This window comes from Oryctolagus cuniculus, unplaced genomic scaffold (genome assembly GCF_051225735.1).
Source record: "Oryctolagus cuniculus isolate XC-2025 breed Fujian yellow rabbit unplaced genomic scaffold, ASM5122573v1 ptg000099l, whole genome shotgun sequence".
Taxonomy (NCBI): Eukaryota; Metazoa; Chordata; class Mammalia; order Lagomorpha; family Leporidae; genus Oryctolagus; species Oryctolagus cuniculus.
In genome coordinates, this window is record NW_028301702.1 from 1 (window position 1) to 21,315 (window position 21,315).

Consider the following 21,315-nt stretch of genomic DNA (forward strand, 5'->3'; position numbering starts at 1 on the left):
AACCACTTTCTTTCCCTATAGATTTCAAAAATTAGAGATAATTGAACAATGTAAAGGAATATCTTGCTGTGTTTTATGGATTGGTTATCAAAGTATTTGGCTCAGGAACTGGTGGGAGTCACCTCATATATTAAAAGTGGTTGGGGTCAGGCTGGTGCCATGGCTCACTATCTAATCCTCTGCCTGCAGCACCAGCACCCGGGTTCTAGTCCTGGTTGGGGCGCCAGTCCAGTCCAGCTCTCTGCTGTGGCCCGGGAAGGCAGTGGAGGATGGCCCAAGTGCTTGGGCCCTGCACCCACGTGGGAGACCAGGAGGAAGCACCTGATCCTGGCTTCGGATCGACACAGCGCACCAGCAGTAGCAGCCATTTGGGGGGTGAACCAATAGTAAAGGAAGACCTTTCTCTGTGTCTCTTTGACTGTTTAACTCTGCCTGTCCAAAAAAAAAAGTGGTTGGGGTCCTTGAAAGATGGCACTTTGATATTGAGTGTGATCAGACTATGATGATGAACGGTTTGGCAGGAATAAGACTATCCTACTTTGGTAATTTCCTCCTAAATTTCCTTTTATTACCACATGAGTCCTAATTATTTGGAATTAGATTCATATGAAGTACCATTTGTTTCTCAGGTATGTTTTATGAGATATGAATTTTCTTCTGTAAACATTGCTTTGTCTCCTTTAGACTGGCAGAGGACAGTGGAGCAGCCAACACACAAAACTACAATTTGCACATGGCTAAAGTCCGTGGTTATCTTACAGCATCCTGGGCACTTGACATCCGTGAAGTGGGAATTGGGTCTCTGCAGCAGGTGCTGCTTCTTGCATTTCCTGTTCATTTCTGTAGAGAGATGGAGGAGCTCCTTTGCTTGAGGTGAGTTCACCTGGAGAGTCATCATGGCTAGAAAGGCTAGTGAGTCTGTCATTTATTTATCTAGGTAGGATACTTTTAACATAATTGCTTTTAGTCTATAGCATTGGATTTTGAACTTAACTATTCATATACGCGTGGTATACTAGATGGCCCATTTAATCAATTGTTCAGACACATTTTTACCTATAAAGGATGATTGCAGATGCTTTCCTAGATTGACATGTATCGTTATGATACTCATACTTCATTTAAATGTATGCAATTCCCAATATATTGTGTAAACTTCTGAAGGTCTCAGTCACCCTGGGTGGAGAATGCTCATGCTTCTATGAACATTATACTGTTGAGCATCATTCTAGACATACTTTGCTATGAAATCAGAGCATTCCTCTTAGTTACTTCGGGAGTCTTTGAATAACTCCGAAGATACTTTCAGTTGATTAGATAAGTGTTAATTTACATCCCCCTTCCTCTCCTAACAACAGTTTTAAAGTATGCATTATTTTGAAATAAAAAATGTTATTTGGGTTTTGCTTAACAAATGTTGGATTGCAGTGCTATTATACACCTTTAGTCTTTATGTATTTAAACACCATGCTTAATACATTGCCTTCATCAATAGTGTCATAAGGTGTATTCTTTCTGTTATCACCTATTTTTTCCAAGGTCACTTTAAAATAAATTTTAGAATGTCTATTCTAATCTCTATTCTAAATCTTATCCATTTGATAATATTTTACTATAATTTTTTTTATATTTTATTTTTTCAATTTTTTTTTTAACAGGCAGAGTGGACAGTGAGAGGGAGAGAGAGAGAGAGAGAGAAGGGGTTTCCTTTACTGTTGGTTCACCCTCCAGTGGCTGCTGCGGCCGCTGCACTGCGCTGATCCGAAGCCAGGAGCCAGGTGCTTCTCCTGGTCTCCCATGCGGGTGCAGGGCCCAAGCACCCGGGCCATCCTCCACTGCCTTCCTGGGCCACAGCAGAGAGCTGGCCTGGAAGAGGAGCAACCGGGACAGAATCCAGCGCCCAGACTGGGACTAGAACCTGGTGTGCCAGCGCCGCAGGCGGAGGATTAGCCTTTTGAGCCATAGCGCCAGCCAATATTTTACTATATTAATGTCTTAATAATAGATGTTGTCCTAAGGTCTTCATGTATGTAACTCATTTAATCTTCACCTTTATTAAGCAAATGCACATCCATTCATCAAAAATGACTTATTGAGCATCTGTGAGTGTGCAGAATACTGTGTGCCAAGTGCCAGGACGAATTCAGCAAGGTCCTGGCCTCTCTGGAACTTGAGATCTGAAAAGAGGAAAATACGTGACTGAGGATCATGCAGTAAGCAAACTGGTTCATTTAATTATGCATCTTTTTCTGTTTGTAATTATGCAAGATTGTGGTTTAACCGTAATTATAGCCAAATAATTATGGTATTAACCAAGATTACGGTTCTAATCCAATTGTGTGCTTTTTAAGAATAGAGGGGAATCTCTTGCATTCCTTCATCTCATAGTGCTAAACAAATAGATATCAATATGTAATGATGGTTACAGGAATGCTTTTATGAAACACCATAACCTGAGAGTTGTTGGAATTACCTAGTGGGATTTCAGGGGGCTAGAACAGATCACCCAACAAATGGAGTTTGCTGATAAGGGAATTACTCATACACAAATGGAAGTAGCGTTGATTAGGAGCAGTCAGACATCTAGGTTTCCAAATAGCCTCAGTGAGCTCTGTTAAGACTGAAACATTCAGTTGAACTCTAGGGCTGTTCAGTACCTCTAACACTTGAAACGTGGATTCAGAAGGAAAGCAGGCATGGTGTTTTAGTAAAACATGGAGATAAAAATTCTGGTAGTCTTTTTATGAAATATGTTAAAAAATTCTTCTAGAAAGCAGAGACTGCCTGAAACATTATATGTCAATTTGGTAAACAATGGCAATAATGAGATCTTCCCCAAAACACTCCATGACACTTTAAATGTCAGTCTTTCCTGTCTATATTTGGCAAAGCAATGATCTTATTATTACTACATATATGATTAATTATAGTAGTGCATCTAGAAGTGAAGTCCAGAAAGTAATGCCCTAGAATGAAATGTTGGTCTCAGTAGTCGGAGATGGCAACCAGTCTGTTGTTTCCAGCTCCTTCTGTAGCACCGGTTTTGCTTTAGCTGAGCCATTCACCTTTAAAACAGCCGAAACTGGGTTCAGAAAGGTAGCAAAAGGAATGACAGGAAAGGCTGAAAACCTGAGAGCAAGGGCAGCTTCTGGGTTCTCATTGCAAATGTGTGGACCCTGAAAATCATTATGAAGTAAGGGAGCTATTGACGTTAGTGAGCTTGATCATTTCAGGAAAAGTGGCAATGAAAGCTCTGTATGCCTTTTCACATCATGAGGTGTTTCACTAGGCATTCTGTGAAATGACATTTTTAAAGGTTGACATGCATTTTGTTCATTCCCTGTCAGCTAGCATCTTTAGCACAAATTCTTAGAGCTTTATATCATCTATGTGTTGCTGTACACTCTTGTGGGGTTTTCAATGTCCTATTTTATTTATTTAGTTGAAATTTAGAATGACTAAGGACAGAGGGAGAGAGAGGGATGGAGAGAGAGAGAGAGAGAGAGAGAGAGAGATATGTATACCTCAAAACCAGTGGTTCACTACCCAAATATCTACAATAGACAGCACTGGACCAAGTCAGATCAAGATCCTAGAACTACGGCAGGGCTTCCCACGTAAGTAGCTAGGGGCCCAAGTCCTTGGACCATAGTCCATTGCTTTTCTAGGTTCTCTAGTAAGGGGCTAGATAGAAGGGCAGCTGGATCTCAAATCAGCATTCCAATATGGAGTGTGGCATCACAAGTGGTGGTGGACTAATCCACTGCAACATCAAGCAAACTTGTCTCAACCTCCTGTGCTGGGAGGCTTCCCTTATGTAGAAGACATTTAAACCAAAAGCTGAGGAGTCACGGCTGACATCCACACATTGCTCTACACAGAAAATGCAGCATTCTAAGAGTGTGGTGGGCCGCTGGTCTGGATTAGCTATCACTCAGTTTTTCTTATCATAGGTAGAGGAATGAACACCTGTTGCAGTTGAGCCCATCAACATCAGAAGTTGAGACTTAAACCACACCTGAACTTTGAGTGAGATGCTTTTCCTAGTGTTGTCAATCTGAGAAGCCAGCCTCTATGGGAAAGCTTAAGCAGAGTATACTCACCCATGAAATTTGGATTTTGCTACATTCAAACAGAGAATATCAACAGTAAGTATTTTTTGTTCTGTCTGTTTACTTTTTGAAAGTCCGAGTGATGCACATATGCATACATATACACATATATGCACACACGGAGGGGATAGAGAAAGAGAGGTAGGTAGATAGGTAGATAGATAGAGATATCAAAAATCTGTTCCCTCCTCCAAATGCCTGCAACAGCTAGGTCTGGGCCAGGCTGAAAAAAAGGATCATGGATCTACCCCCGGGTCTCCCACATGGGTAGCAATGAGCCCAAGAGCTTGGGGCATGATCCATCAGTCTCACAGGTACGTTTGCAGGGAGCTGGATTGGAAGCAGAGCAGCTGGGACTTGTACCACCATTTTGACTTGGGCATCACAAATGGTGGCTTAACCCACTGTGACACCAGGCTGACTCAATGAGTGTTTTGTTTCTCATGCAAATTTGTAGATAGCTAGAGTGGGTCTCTTTCACAGTTCTCATTCTGCCATTGGAGGGCTAGTGGCTACCCTGGACTCTTAAGATTAACTCAGAATCATTCACACTACCTTTCGCCAACGTTTCCATATTTGCCATGTCTCATGGCCAAGCCAGAGAGTACAGTTGTCTCTCTGGTCCTTGAGGATCGGTTGCACTCACCTGTGGATAATAAATTCCAAAGATACTCACATTCCTTATGTATAATGGTATATTACTTCCATTTCATCTGGTCATATATTCCTGCATACTCTAGACCAACTCTGGATGACATTATAATATCTAGTACAGTGTAAATCGTTAACTATTTTGGGGGGAGGACTGACAAGAAAAAGAATCTTTACATGTTGTTATCTTTCACTTTACTTGGGTAGGCCGAAACTTTACCTTGTAGCCTGAAACTGTCAGAGACAATATTGTGTGAGTGAATGACCATGGGTAACGTTAAGTATTTGACCTGTTTTTGACCCAGTAGTTGTCATTTGCCAGCCTTGTAACAGATCACAATTTACTCTTGGGCACCACTATTGAAGACTCCCCTAGCTCAGAGAGTTGTTGATTTCTTTCAAGTTTAAGCTCTCTTGAAAAATATCATGATTTGTTTTCATCCATACCATCTCACGTTGGAGATTTCTCCAAATTTATGTCAATTCCATATTTTTCTAAACCACAGCTTGCCATTTCTTTGAGGTATTATCTGGGAGAATTTTGATCTGAAAACTTGGGCAGGAAGGTTTTTAAAAATGTAGTATTTTGCTTAGAGTGTATAAAAAGGCTCATAGTAGAACAAGGGTTCCACACCTGTCTTGTTAATCATTTTCTCACTATATAAACATACGTGCTGAACGGAAGCTGCCTTTATAATTAGAATGCAGTGAAGCTTCTTCTGATCATTATCACGACCCTGTTTTAAAATATAGGCTCAGAGACCATTAGCATCATAGGGTACATATTCCCACAGAGACATTTTTCCCTTCTGCTTCCATTTGCAATTTCATTTCAATTGTAGTGTTTAATATTTTCCCCATGTCTTGTATGTGAAAGAACAGAATGGTGGTAGAATGCTACGCTGTAACGCCTAAATTCCCAACCAGGTGTGACTAATGCTGTCAGGTTTAAATTAAGATGAATTTCTTCAAGCTCACTAAGACTGTGATATTCAGCTTTTCGAGTAGGAAGTTCACATGGGGGATTTCTCAATTCAGGAATATTAACACACTGAGTAACACACTGCTTTGTTGTTTCTAGGTTCTTTATTTGAGTAATTTCATTTAATGTCATGCATTACTGAGGAAGCTGAACTGTGGGCTCGATGGGTATCCCAGTTGTGCTGTAGTTTGACATTTCCATGGTCCCTCCCTTCATTCCCCAGCCAAGGAAGTTCATCCTGTGGCTTCCCAACAGCACATCCAATAAAGTGTTTCTGAACCATTTTCTTTTCACCTTTTGCATCCTTTGAGCAATTGAGTGTCCAGGACACAGGAGATTCCCTTCACATGCTTTCAAAATTTACCCATGTCTGATTGTGTGATTTCTATTTACACTTTCCTCAGGTGTTCCACTATTAGATGATTGACTAAAGAATGGAAGGAAACAGAAGACAGAAGCCTTTATCTTAATCTTTCTTTGCTTAAAGAATCCATCAGGTAAGATCTGTGACTGGTGTGAAACTCAATTTTCTATCTACTCAGAAAAGTATTCAAATGAGCATCAGATCCAGAGAGTCCTTGAGGAATTTGAGGAATTCTGTTTTGATTACTTGTAAATAATCTGTGAAATATCTGAAATTGTATTTCAAGTAATTTTGTTCACTATCACCATAATAAGCATTTATGTTGGAATAACTGTAGAATGGATACTCTCCTCTCTCTTTCAGATTTTTTATTTATATTTTGTAAAATTGGAACAGTAGGGATCCTTCCATTCTGCATCATTGAAAGCCAGCAGTATTTGCTGGTGCCTGTTTTTAAAGTGTACATAGAAAAGCTACCTTGTGTCTATGAGTGTTGACAATTGTGTTCCAGTCTGGCCAAAACCTTGTGACCCAGCAATAAGATCATAATAAACCATCTAGGTAGGAAAATGAGTTGACCTTCTGATAACCCAAGTCAACTTTTGTTACCATGTTACCTATTTTTGTCCTCTATCATTGGATCTATTTTTAAATAAGAGAAACATGGTGTATTTTCAGTTATTTGTATGAAATACATTTTCATCTATGTTTATTTGTGCCCTTTGCTATGCAACTTGTCTCCACAAAGGGACTTAACCAGATCAAAATCTTTTTTTTCAGTTGTCATTCATGTTCTGTGTTTGAAAGACAGAGAGGGTAACAAGTAGAGTTCTTCCATTTGCTGGTTCTTTGCTCAAGTTCCTGGAGTAGTGAGGGGGTAGATCAGGCTGATGCCAGGTTTAAAGAACTCAGCTCAGGTGTCCCACATTGGTGGCAGGGATCCAGGCACTTGAGCCAGCAGTCCTGCCTCCTAGAAGGAGTATATGTAGTAAGGTGGAATGGGCAGTTGATCTGGGACTTGATACTGGCACTGTGGTAGAAGATGCTGGCATCTTAACTGCTGAGCCAAACACCCGTTCTGAATCTGTGTTGTCTTAGAATATTATCTGTGTACCCAAAACCCTGCAAGTATAAACTGGACAACCCCTAATCTAAGTCCATGCAAGAATACTATCTCAAACACCCTTGAAAACTGTCTGCATATGGATATACTTGCTGGAAGCCAAGAGGTAGGTGTGTATTTCTTTGTGATAAAGCAGCTCTTCTGATACCCAGCGAGCCCCAGAGCGGGAACCATCCAGCAGAGCGGCAGAGAAACCCTATCTAGACACTGAGAGAATACTTCCAGGGTTTCTGGAGTGCTGTTTGTGGGTCAGGCAGGCATCAGGGATTGAATTATCTTATTCCATGCTTTATCTCACACTTCATCACAACACTTTGAAAGTCATTATCTTCTTTTTACAGATATAAGAACTGAGATGCGGAAATATGAAGTAGTTTGCCAAAACTCAAACATCCATAATCTATCTCCAGTCCCAATTCCAAAGACCCTACTATTTTACCATCTGCCCTTGCCTCCCAGAGGTGAGGTGACAGGAGAGGGTCCCCTGCATCAGCACACAAGCTTAGCTGCAAGAAGAATAGAATGCTATGTACATCTCATTCCAAGTTGGAGAAGTGAAGACCAGGCAGTTACAATATTTGTGTATCCAATTGCCAGTCTACTCTATGAAGACATAAGGAATGGAGTAACTAACACCCTGCTCCCTCAGCACTGTTTCAATAGGCAGTATTGTGAGAAAATCTTTTTCGTGAGACGTTGCCTTGAGTAGTTTATGAGCCCAGGGTATTATAGTCATAGCATCACTACATTTCTTCCATCATGATTTTCTTCTCTCATTCCTTTATGCATTTTTGTAGCCAAATTGTGTGTTTAATTTGTGTTTACCGTATTATCCTATCCCCCTCTACTCTGTTTCAATCAACTTGAGAAACAGACATGGGAACTAGGAGATCTGATTTAATGTGTATATTATCATCACCATTAATCGTTTCTTTAGGAAGGCTGAGTAGGATATGCTTTATCGCTTTATCCTCCATTTTGTGATTTCTTTTGCTCATTTCTATAAACTATGGGAATGATGATTAATATTGGGAGCCTGATTTTCCACTGTGATGTTGGAACTCTGCCTTGAATGAAAAGATAGAGGACAGATGCAGCTAGAAGCAGCATTTCAGGGTGCACTTAGATATTTTACAATGGTTTTGATTTGTTCAAAAATGTTCTCAAATAGTATTCATTTTATGGACTTAGTTTTGTGACAGCACTTCCAATTTGGTGTTCCAGAATTGACTCATCTCAATGAAGTACCTGCCCTGTGCCATGGTCCTGAGAGGTAAAATATGACTTCCTATTCTTGCCAGCAGAGGGCAGCAAGGAACACTGGAGCAGGTGCTTGATATCAGCTACTGAGGATGTTTCCCTTGGTGGAGGCAAAGATGAGGGTGTTCAGAGGACCAACATGAGAAAGGATAATTACAGGGATTCAGGAGGGAGACCAGAACATATGGGGAGTGTAAGGGTTCTCCCAAGGGCTCATAACTGCCAGCACAAGTAGACATCTGGAGAGTCATTGATTATAACCTTTTCTTGGTATTGACTGCTATTCCCAGCCTGTCTGATGCCAAGGTGTGGCTGGCTGCCTAAGGTAACAGGCAACTAAAAGCATATCTGGGCACTAATACAGACTGGCTGCCTGTGAGTTATCAACAAGCTGCCCACAGAGGCCGAGGGGTCCAGAAGCAGCCCTGTGAGGGTGAAGGATGAATGGGTGTGAGGGCTCACCAAATCCAGCTGCAGAAGATACTGAGGCCCCGGGTACATGCCAGGAAGATGATTCTGCAAAATATATATACATGCATATGTATATAATACCAAGGATATTTTCCCCTTGTCTTGGGGGTGGGGGGCACTGCTTAGCTATGGAAACACTGTGTGATTTAGGACTTAGAGAGTTCTCACTTTACCAACTGTTAGGTATCTGGCCCCCAGTCACACAACTTCACTGAGCTTCAGTTTCTCCACCTGTCAAATGGAATTACTAATTTTTACCCCAGAAGCTGATGTTGAGGCAAGGGGAGGCTATATATAAACTACCTTGCAAGAAGCTTGACGTTTTGTCGTTGCTCAGTGGATTTGATTGCGTGACATATTCTCCCTCCTTTCTCTTTGGCCATGGACAAACATCCATGATAGTGTTCACTATTTTGGAAAATAATGTCTCCCTGTCTTTTCTAAGCAGCCTTGGTATTAAGCAAGAATTATTCTGTGAGTTAGCTTGCTAAATTTTCTATACTGTTATCCCATTTTATAGTTGCAGCAATCCTTTGAGGTGCACTATCATCTCTGTTGTGCAGGTGGAGACACTGAGACTCTTCTAGAATAACTCCTTTTACCAGCACCCTCTACATGGCGAATGCTGAAGGAGGGGGGGTTCAAAAACTACTTAGTTTGGTTGCAGCCCTCCTGCCAGTGTTGCTACAAAACCTTCTTTCCTGTGTAGATAGTTCATCACCATTTACTTTTTTAGAGGTTTAATTTATATATGTATGTATGTATGTATATATATTTGAGAAAATCAACTTTGAAGAACCCAAGCATAGTGCATCCTTTGTGAGCACTTAGACATTACTATAGCTTATGAGACATAGATAACATCCTCCACTTAATACATTAAAATGAAGTAAATCTTTGCAAACAAGTTTTACTATTAACTCTCATAATCCAACAATTTGAGGACAGAGGTCCTGCATGGGAAGTTAATGCACAGTGACTCCTGTTGTTAATTTCACAATTAACACCCTTATGTGTGATGTGAGAGATCACCCATTTAAACACTTAAGGGGGGAAATTGAATAAAAGAATTTTGTGTTTGTGATATGTTAAAATAACCTTATAATTGACACAGCATCACATTGATACTATCTCTCCATTTGGTATGTAGGGCCGAAAGGTCAGTGTTCAATGACAGAAGTGAAAATAGACTGCTATGGTCAGAGTTCTTCCCCCACCCACCCAGTTCTCCTGTTGAAGCCCTTACCTCCTTCTCTTTGTGTGCCATGCAAGGACACAGTGTGAAGATGGTTGTCTATAAGCCAGGAAAAGAGGCTGAGTCAGTGGGGCCCCATGCTCTTGGACTTTTCAACCTCCAAAACCGTCAGACAAGTAAACTTCTTTCTTTGACACATTACCTAGCCTAAGGGGTTTTGCTACAAGAACAGAAAATGGGTGAATCATGTATTCATTTTAATGTTGTACATATTATTTTTGTATAAAAAATTATATAATTATACTAAAATATGCAAAGAAATAATATTGCACTATAGCTTTGAAATATATTGCCGCTTGGGCAAACTGGAGGGAAGGTTGCTGAAATCTCTCTGTGTTTCTTACAACTGCATGCAAATGAACCATCATCTCAGTTAAATTTTGAAGAATTGAATGATGGTGCCAAAATCTAGAAAACCACTATATCAGTTTGAGAGTTTGTCAGTTATGGCATGAGCCTTAGAACCTTGACATCACAATGATGGGTGATCTTGACTACTGCGGAACCCACAGTCTTCAGGGACTTGTTCATGGTCTCTGTTGAATAGTGTCGACAGAGTCTAGAGTTGTAACACATGGAAAGTAATGTTGTCAGAGCTTCTGGAAGTCATCCGCCAGTCCCCAGCGCAAGGTAGCCTTTTCCTGTACTACTTGTGATCATTTAAGCAGACTGGTCACCCCAGGAGGAGTTCTGTCCTGTTTTCCTTAAAACAGAGGAAGTAATTCCTGACTTTGGTGCTGGTTTCATGAGAAGCTACTTTTGTTCTTTGGTTTAGTGCTACTGAGCTCAAAAGAGCAGGCTTTGTACTGTCAGGGGAGACACTTCCTTGGCTTCATGGCAAAGAGTTTTCTCTGAAAAGATCTCGAAAGAGGCTGTCCTGTTTATGAAAGAGTTTTGTGTTCTGCTCAGTCTAACTGGTTTTACCTATTATGGCCACAGAGCCCCATTGGTACATGGTCCCAACTCAACCAGTTATATCTAAGCCTGGGTGATGTTAAGAAATGTTTGTGGATGTGTCCAGCATTATTTCATGTTGTCTAGCACTTCTCTCCCCTCGCCTCCCAATTTGAACACTAATTTAGATAAGATAGGAAGCATTTTACTAAGTGGGAATCAATGTATCCCTATTATGTAAATTGTCATGCTAACAGGGGACCACGTTACAATGACTTCTTTACCAATCGCTGTGTCATTTTGTTTTACATGTGATAGGCTGAAAATTGCCTTGTGTTCCCTCTTCTGAAACCATGTTTTAAGAGCTTGGTGAGTGACAGCTGTGGTGTCCATCTTAGTGTTCTTTACAGAGGGCAGTGTGGTAGTTGAATGGAAATACTCTTTAGAGATGTAAACTGCTTTAGAATATCAGGGGTATGTGATTTAATTTTCCTTTGAAAAGGCAGAAGACATGCCTGTTGCTTTTACTTAGAATGAATTAGCAGCAGATATGTATGGAGAACTTCACAGTTGAAGATTGCTTTCGATATTTTACTTTAACTTGCACTAAAACCAGGCAGATTGATACTATTGTTCCAGATTACATGTTCTCTTTTATGATACATGCTCCCTTTCATACACAGCCAGTTAGAAACTGTCAGACTCTGAAATTTTCAATAATCTTCAGTACTTTCTTTTTTTATTCTTAAAATCTATCTATTAAGGGATACAAATTTTCATAAGTGCAACTTTAGGAGTATAGTTATTCTTCTCACTATATCAGTCCTCCCACCCACACTCCCATGCCTCATCCCCCTCACTCTCCCCTTCCCAGTTCTATTCTCCATTAAGATTCATTTTCAATTAACTTTGTACATAGAAGACCAACTCTATATTAAGGAAAGATGTCAACAATTTTCACACATACACACACGCACACATATGCACATACACAAACTGTTTGAAAACTGGTTTTACAGTTAACTCTCAATACAACTCATTGAGGACAGAGGTCCTGCATGGGGAGTCAGTGCACAGTGACTTCTGCTGTTAATTTTTTTTTTTAACTTTTATTTAATGAATATAAATTTCCAAAGTACGATTTATGGATTACAATGGCTTCCCCCACATACCGTCCCTCCCACCCACTACCCTCCCCTTTCCCACTCCCTCTCCCCTTCCATTCACATCAAGATTCATTTTTGATTATCTTAATATACAGAAGATCAGCTTAGTATACATTAAGTAAGGATTTCAACAGTTTGCTCTCACACAGAAACATAAAGTGAAAAATAATAGATGATATTTTTTAAATGATGATGAAATCAGATCAGACCTATTGTCATGTTTAATCCCAGTGAGAGTCAAGTTGGGAGTTGATAATTTTTTTTTTTTTTTTTTTTTTTTTACAGAGGATCAGTTTAGTATACATTAAGTAAAGATTTCAACAGTTTGCACCCCCATAAAAACACAAAGTGAAATATATTGTTTGAGTACTCGTACCAGGGGATTCCAATTCTGCTGTTAATTTAACAATGAACACTCTCATGGATGACGTCAGTGACCACCCGAGGCTCTTGAAATGAGCTGTCTAGGCTATGGAAGCCTTTTTTAATAGAAAACGTTTATTTCATAAATACAGATTTCAAAAGGAAAACTTTTGGATTATAGCGGTTTTTTCCCCTATGGACAAGGCCATAAGCAAAGTGGAAGTTCTCTCTTCCCTTTAGAGATAAGTGCACTCTTCTTTGATTGCCACTTTTTTCCACTGGGGTCTACAGAGATCGTTCGTGTAGACTATGTTTTTGCCACAGTGTCTTGGCTTTCCATGCCTGAAATGCTCTCACAGACTTTTGATCCTCAATACTGCCAAGTGCACACCAGCAGAATCTTTCGTATGCACATTTCTGCTAACTGTGTATTCCACAGAATTTCAGCTTTTTCTTTCTCATGCTCCTCAGACGTGTTGCAGCCTTCGCTTATTGCTGATTGCAAATCCGCATTCCAATTTTTAGATGCTTATGGCAATGGCACCTAGTCTCAGGAAGCAACATTCTTTTTGTTAAAATAATAGAGGTACAACAATGACCAGAAACGGAGAGATTGAAAACCACAGGAATTCCTTGTTACGGACCTGTAGGGCACAGGTTTATTTGGGATTCTCTGGGTCCACTTCATAGGGTCCTCTAAGTTTGGTCCACATGTTGGGAGATTGCTCTGGGCTAGGATCTGCTTCTGAGCTAATTCAGAACATTGTTTGAATCCCCTTACTTGTAGTTGAGGTACCTTCCTCCTCCAGCTGTCACCTGGGGGCTGACTACATCTAGTCTCATGTTTCTGTGTAGCTCCTGCCCATATGACAGATTCATTCTCCCTTGCCCTTCAACTCTTTCTGGCTTCCCCTTCTGTGCCATGTCCTGAGTCAGTGTAGATGATAATCTCTGATTTGGGGACCTCTTGGGGGTTAGTTTAGGCCTCCTAAACTAGGGAATGTACTCTCCCTATTTGAAGGTTCATCACATTCATTCTGTCTTCACAGTCTCTTTTTGCAGATAGCACAGTCATAGGCTGCAATCATTGGGGTGTGCGGCTTTTGGATGGGTTGTTTTAGAACCCTCTGTGTACCACAGACTTTGTGGAAAACATCCCTTCCATCATTCCACCAGCAGTTGTCCATGGTTACCAAGACCTCCGTGTTAGTAAGTCCAATGATGAGTCCTCAGTAACCACCTGCCTTACCTTCCATAGCGTTTGATGGGAGCGATGGCTCCCTTCTTGTTATCCTCTCAGTTCTCCACTTACCTGACACCTCTTGGTCTGAGCGGCTGTCTTCTTTGGCACGCCTGTAAGACGATACTTGCCCTAGGTTCTCCCTTGGATGTGTTCCCTGTCCAACTCTCTCAGTGCCACCTGCTCTTTGAGACCTGTAAAACCTGAAACCCCATTGGCATCTGTAGTTGGAGAGCCTTGTCTGAGGAATTGAGATGACAGTTTTATCATGTGTCACTCCTAATGACTGGCATCAAACTAGTCTGTGACCATTGACTAGCTACTCTTTGGTGTTTGCTGTTGAGCAGGGACGATGATTTTCAAGAGGCTGGGACTTCAGAGGATGCAAGTGCTTCAAAGGGACGTGAACGAAGACTACTGGTGCACGGTCCGATAAAGTTAAGAACGGGTAATAAGAAAACAAAGCATCAGGCTTTTTTGTACAAGGACGTACTGAAAATCTCGAACATTCGGTAGGTGCATATGCTGCATGCTGTCCTGATCATCGTGAAATATATTGTCTCTAACAAAATTCATTTTCATGCACTCTTTCTCAGCAAGTAGCATGTTTTTACTTTGTTTTTGCCAGTGATTTCATTCTTCACTTATTAAACAAGTAGTCATGGAAGTTTTATTCTGTATTGTGCCCCTGTAGACAGTGGAATCAAGAATGGGAGAGACAGGGTTCCTCTCTCTCTCTCTCTCTCTCTCTTTGAACATTTATTTATTTTAAAGGAAGAGTTAGAGAGAGGTAGAGGCAGTGAGAGAAAGAGAAGGGCGGGGGAGAAAGAGACACAGAGAGAGACAGAGACAGTCTTCCATCCGCTGGTTCACTCTCCAGATGGCAGCAAATGCCGAAGCTGCACCAGTTGGAAGCCAGGATCCAGGATCCAGGATGCAGGATCCAGGAGCTTCTTCCAGATCTTCCACATGGGTACAGGCGCCCAAGGACTTGGGCCATCTTCTAATGCTTTCCCAGGCCATAGCAGAGAGCTGTATTGGATGTTGAGCAGCCGGGACTGGAACTGGTGGCATGCTGGCACTGCAGGCAGTGGCTCTACCTGCTACGCCACAGTGCTGGTCCCAGGATTCTTCTTTCTTGAGTCTTGCCTAGAGATGATCAAACTAAGAAAGAGACAATTGAAGATTGTAATAATGTGCATCTGATAGTAGGAAATAAACAGTGCCATGTGGAGAGTGTCAGAGAAGAGTCCCACTAGGGTGCCTCTGTGAGATGCAACATTGAAACCATTCCTCTGGTGTGAGAAGCAGCCACCTGTTCTATAGACTGGGTGTCCCGATTTGCCTGGCTGAGGGGACTGCAGGCCATCGTGTATGCAGCTTGACCCTTTGGGAGCAGGGCTTCAGCAAGGCTGATGTTTCTGGAGCTCATTGTAATTGACCAGGTCAGAGGTGAGACTGAATAAGTGCTCAGGGTTCTGGTCACAGAGGATCTTGACAGATCCCAGTAAGGGGTTGAGAAATTCCTTTGAAGGGGTTTCCTTATGGAAATGGCCATATCAGGTAAATATTGTAGTATATCATTGTGGCTGCTGGGAGATAATGGATTGGAGAGCTGGCAGCAATATAGGAGGGAGACTATGTCCTGGAGATGATAACCCAGATCACTGATACCAAGGGCCCCAACTTGGGAGGGACAGTGAAAGCAAAAGGTACAGGAGGCAGATTTGGTGTGCCGGTTGGAGATAGACACAAGTGGTCACTCCCACTGTCAGCCTTGAACACAAATGCAACCAGTACACAGCCTGGAATAAGGCAACTGCTTAATACACGTGTGCAGGGAAGGAGTAGGCAGGAATAGACTGATCTGGACATCTGCTTATCTGCTCCACCTGTGTTTTCATAATTTATGAAATATTATATAAGACAAAGACTAGTTCCACAAACAAAATCTCACCAGGAAGTGAGTAAAGAAAAATAAAAGTTGCCAGTGCTGCCCTCCCCTTGGCTTCCAGTTCTGCCCTGTCCTAGAGCAGAGAAGCAAGACTCAGGCCCAGTTTTATAAAATGCAGTCTCATCTTAGTGACAATCATATGAGGTATGTTGGATCAGGGGTGTGTTAAGCGCAATCTGTGTGTTCAGGATATCTTGTACCTCCTCTTGCCTAATCCTTGCTTTCACTATCTGAGATGGGTCTGTATTCTTGTTTTCCAACAGGCTCTGATGCTAAGAGAGCCCCAGTGGCTGCCTCAAGGTCACCACAGTAGTCGTGGGTCCATGATTTTTTTTTTTTTAAGATTTATTTTATTTATTTGAAAGTCAGTTAGAGAGAGATGTAGAGACAGAGAGAGAGGTCTTCCCTCCATTGGTTCACTCCGTAGATGGCCGCAACAGCCAGAGTTGTGCCGATCTGAAGCCAGGAGCCAGGAGCTTCTTCCAGGTCTCCCACATGGGTGCAGGGGCCCAAGGACTTGGGCCATCTTCTACTGCTATCTCAGGCCATAGCAGAGAGCTGGATTGGAAGAGTAGCAGCCGGAAGTAGAACTGGCGTCCATATGGGATTCCGGTGCTTCAGCAGGCCAGGGCTTTACCCACTGTGCCACAGCGCTGGTCCTGTGAGCCCATGTTTAAAACTAGATCTCTTTATTATAGTACCGGCTCTCACCCAGCTGCCTCAACACTTTGTATTCTTTTGGATCCCATGGCAGATTTTATGACAATTTCATTTCAATCGCTTTAAATCATAGGGAGCCCTGTGGCCAAATCCTTGAACATCCTCCTTAAGGCTTAGAGCTCTTCACGTCTACCACTCACCTGAGAGTTAGATTTGTAAATGAACAAGGCAGCATGCCAGAGGGCGAAAGTGGGGTGGACCAAACCAGTACTGAGCAATATCACTGCTGAAGCTGCGATATTGTCACCCTGTGCTCTCTGCAGAAAAAAATGGGAGGTGTTTTCTTCCCTTATGGATAAGACGTTGAGCACTCGGACTAAGGTACATTTTGTTTTGTGCTTTTATTTTGGCTGCAGTCTGTAGGACACAGTATTTTTTTAAGCCAGAATCTGTGGGGCAGATGATCTGAACCAAATCTTAAGAAGGAAATTTGAGCTGGTGTCATGGCTCATCTGGCTAATCCTCCGCCGGCGGCGCTGGCACCCCGGGTTCTAGTCCCGGTTGGGGCACCCAATTCTGTCCTGGTTGCTCCTCTTCCAGTCCAGCTCTCTGCTGTGGCCCGGGAAGGCAGTGGAGGACGGCCCGGGTGCTTGGGCCCTGCACCCGCATGGGAGACCAGGAAGAAGCACCTGCTCCTGGCTTCGGATTGGCAGAGCACCGGCCATAGCAGCCATTTTGGGGATGAACCAACGGAAGGAAGACCTTTTTCTCTCTCTCACTGTCTAACTCTGCCTTTAAAAAAAAAAAAAAAGAAATTTGAAAGAAGCTGTCTTTAGAGAAGGAGTGGAGAGGGTCCCCCCACCCCGCCAGGATCATTTTGAATATTTATAGCACCTTTCACGGGCTGGAGAAAATCATCAACTTAAAAATTTAGCCTGTTATGGATTTATTGAATTTTGAATCCAGCTTGCAGTTAGTTGCCTTGGCAGTGCCAGCCTCAGTGACTTCACAGGCTTTGTACAGCCCAGGGACCAGACATTCACCATCCCAGCTTTCAAGATGCAAAATTTGTATAAGAATTAAGATTCAAAGGTATTTGTAATATCTGAAACTAAGGTTATTCCAAGATTATGTATGTATAGTCTATCTCTGTGAAGAAGAAAATTTTATAAATAATTCATCCATGATTTAATCTTTGTTCAACCCCTCAGCCACTCTGTTGAAGTCAATCAGATGTGCATGACCAGAGAGTGAGTGATTCTCTTAAGATGTAACACCTTTAAAATACAGAGTATGGCCTCAAGTCCATAGTCAGCATTCAGAAACAGACCAGTCCACCTGTTGCCACTGGCTGCCGTTAATCTTGTGTGTGTGGGCCCCTTGTGGGCCAGCCTTCACTGAGCACATGATTTTGTCCAGGTCCACCTGACTCTTGCCTGTGCTGTGCACTGAGAGGGAATAGATGGATGTGAGCTTTTCTTGGTTATGGAACATGGAGGATTGGGGTTTGCTCAGGAGAGGATGTGCTCTCAGTACATTTAAGAAAAAAACATCTTGCTTGATGATCTTTTTAGGTACAGCAAAAATATTTACTACAAATATGTCATCCCTGTCAATGAAATATGGATTTCCAAATGCATTGTTGAGGAAGGTGATACCAGTGCCTCCAGGTGCCTGAATATTGGCTGGCCCATGGCGAATTATAGGGCCAAGTTCTTGTAAGTATCACTGCTGAGTCTTGTAATTTTACTTTGATATAGAAGGATATAACCCTTATTGCCTTTTCTAGCAAAGATAGAGAAATGCACCTAAATTTTCTTCCAAACTTGTTTTTTTTTGGGGGGGGGGGATTGGTAAGCATTTTAATTTGACCCTATAATAATCTGCTGCCTCATGCTTTGACTTCCAGCCATGGCACTTGTATGACACATATTTTCCCCAAGAGGTTTTTATGTGCCAATATGTGTGGAGAGAATGAAATGGGAACTGTTGGAATGATTTGCTTTGGTCTGAAGCAATGGTTTTCCAAGGGCTCCATGAGCTACTTGGGGAGTGGGTATTTTGGATTAATAAAAATAGATTTGAGAGAGCAAGGCTCTGGGGCCCCTCTCCAATATCCTCCAGCCTCTAGGTCTAGGCTTTTGTGTGTTTCAACTAGTAGAGTAGATCAATTCAGCTTGAAAAAGTCCTTTTATTCTCCCAAAGTAATGACCTAAAGAAATAATACTTGATATACAAATTAAATTATATCCTGGGTTGCTAGAATTGCTATTTGGTGTCTTCAGTGATACGGCCACCTGAAACAAAGATTTGATTCATGCGATGTGGGTGAGTTTTCCAAGGCCCACTTTGAGGCTGGTATGAGGAAAGGAAACGGGGCTCCATTTCCTAGACATCTTGTGTGTCTGTTTTTGTGTACGCAGGTACCTTGCAACCTCTGCCTGCTGCTCTGAACAGGCACAAACCCAATGTCCTGTGTGTTTTTCACATAGACAGTTCATCCCAGGTGCTTGGTGCTCTTTTTTGCTCTCCTCCTCTCCTCACTCCCTCCAGGTCTGTCAGGTCATATTGAAGTTGATACAATGGAGATATATCCAAACTGTTAATCAACTCAGTTCTGTGATGGAACTGCTTGCAAATATTACTGAGAACAAAGCCATGCTTGTACCACTGTCTGCATGTCTTCTTTGCCATGACAAATTTTCTCCCTAGGTTCTCAGATTCTATTGCTTAATGTCTTCTTAATCTTGCAGGTGATAGGAAGCTGCCTATTTGTGGTGCCTTTGATGAGGAGTTCCACTAGACAGTTTTTTGAATGAGGGAGAAGCGTGGGCACGAGGTGGACATAGGCTATATTGGCTGTGAAGCTATGTAAACACATACAACACATTTACAACAATGCCCAGCACCGAGTACATTTGCTGTTGGCTGTTATCACTCTTATGCAAATTGGCATAAGTAACCCGTGGTGTTCAAGTCCATATGAAGGTGGAAAGCCAAGGAAATGTCCACTTTGCTGTGGAAGCATGTCCTGAGAAGGCATAGAAATGCCGCGTGGGTGAGCTCTCGCTGGTAGAAATAGGAAATGTGGCAGCCCCTGCAGAAAAACCTGTTGCTTCCGTGAGTTCAATGTAGGACGACTGAGCAGGACTGAGCAATTCCACTGTGGAATATAGGTCCAAGAAAAGTGTAAACATACATACACTCTGTTTGTTCCTAACTCTGACTTTTGGGCACAAATGTTCCTAGCAGTGTTGTTCATTAGAGCCAGAAGTTAGCAACAAATTACATGTTCATGACCTGATGAATGGATAGTTATGACATGGTGTAGGATCTGGGGGTGGTGGAGAATAGCGTGTGGCTGCTTACTAGAGATTAGGGTTTACTCTCGGGATAATGAAAATATTCATGAGCAAGGTATTACAGGTGCTGCCGGCACAGGACCCAGTCATATAAATGGTCAGTTTTATTTTCCATGTAGTCAATCACTCCCCAGCTGTTTTGAATGCTAGTAAATTATAAGCCCATGTATGTTTGCGACTGCAGATCTTTTTCACTTTGGATTTCAAATACATTAATGATGTAGCAGGAAGGATATAAAACATTAGTCACCAAACACTAGGTGCTTTGACATCCTTCAGCACATCATAGCACTAAAATAATTTTCTAGGTATTTATTTGACATCTGACAATTCTGCAGCCTCTGTGAAGTACAGTGGTATGGATTTCCCCCCTAAAGTGAGCCCAGAGCATTCCATTCACATGCCCAGTCTCTTCAGTGTGACATAATCTGATCATAATGCTTTTTCCATTTGAATAGCACTTCAAGCTACAGGAGCACTCTGAGGTTTAATGACCTCCACTTTCGATGGTGGATACTGAGACTCCTGTCAGTTCAGTGACTCCTGTGATCACTGAGCTAGCATCCCATAGTTGCAATCCAGGGTTTCATTTCAAGTCAGCTTCTCCTTCCCTTGAAGAACTCTTTCCCATCGCTGTAATGTTGCTGTACAAGAGCAGACTCCACCCAGAGCCCTTGTGTGAGAGGGCACTACTTACGCCTGAGTCCCCGTCACCCACACTTGCCTGCTGGTGTGTTTGTCTGCAATGGTAGTCTTAATCAGATGGAATTAGTCTTTTATGTAGCTTACTATTTTCTCTGACTTCTCTGCTTGCAGTTCGAAGACATTTATGGAAAAATGGGAACGTCTGCTGGACAGGTATTTCTCTAGCATACAGATTTTGAATCTTTCGTTTGTGATAGGAGGCATAAATCTCTGCAAGCAGTGCCCCTACATGATTCCCACTTAAAAATGCTCTTCCCACTTGAAAATACTCTTAGATGATCTTGCAATCCTTGGTTTCTCTACATGTGCTGTAAGTCATGTTCCCTCATTCACATGAATGTTCTATTCACTGTTGAAGAAGTTCAAGATGTATCTTTCATCTTTCCCTCCATACAGCCTATGGATCAGAGCTAACAATATTCCCAATATGTATTAAATGTCTATAAATGTAGCTAGTACTGAGCTACTCAGTAGCTGAGTGGATCTACTCAGTGCTCTACTGAGTGAGTCTGAAAGCACCTGTTGCTTCCTACACTTGAAGCCATGAAGGCGGTCCAGATAGGAAAACGTTGAGGGGTGGATCTGCTGCCCAAACCACACATCAAGACACTCCCTGTTATTTTCCAGGCCATGCCGTCTTTCCCAGAATTATTTTCCTACTCATCTGGTTTTGTTGTTGTTCTTGTTTTGGCTTTTTAAAGATTTATTTATTTATCTGTTTGAGAGGTAGAGTTACAGAAAGAAGGAAAGGTG

At 42.0% G+C, this 21,315-nt stretch overlaps 1 protein-coding gene across 1 annotated transcript in view; it reads left to right on the top strand.

The window, feature by feature from the left end:
- Nucleotides 1-127: 127 nt before the first annotated feature.
- Nucleotides 128-21,315, top strand: part of LOC149119053 (rho GTPase-activating protein 20-like) — a gene marked incomplete at its 3' end in the record, with an annotated part of 30,545 nt that continues 9,357 nt past the window's right edge. The window contains 9 exon segments of the mRNA XM_089325332.1: nucleotides 128-873; nucleotides 2,061-2,213; nucleotides 3,954-4,148; nucleotides 6,150-6,242; nucleotides 7,574-7,693; nucleotides 8,457-8,505; nucleotides 14,229-14,393; nucleotides 18,070-18,213; nucleotides 20,674-20,715. Of these exon segments, the coding sequence (XP_089181458.1) occupies nucleotides 7,588-7,693; nucleotides 8,457-8,505; nucleotides 14,229-14,393; nucleotides 18,070-18,213; nucleotides 20,674-20,715 (506 nt within the window).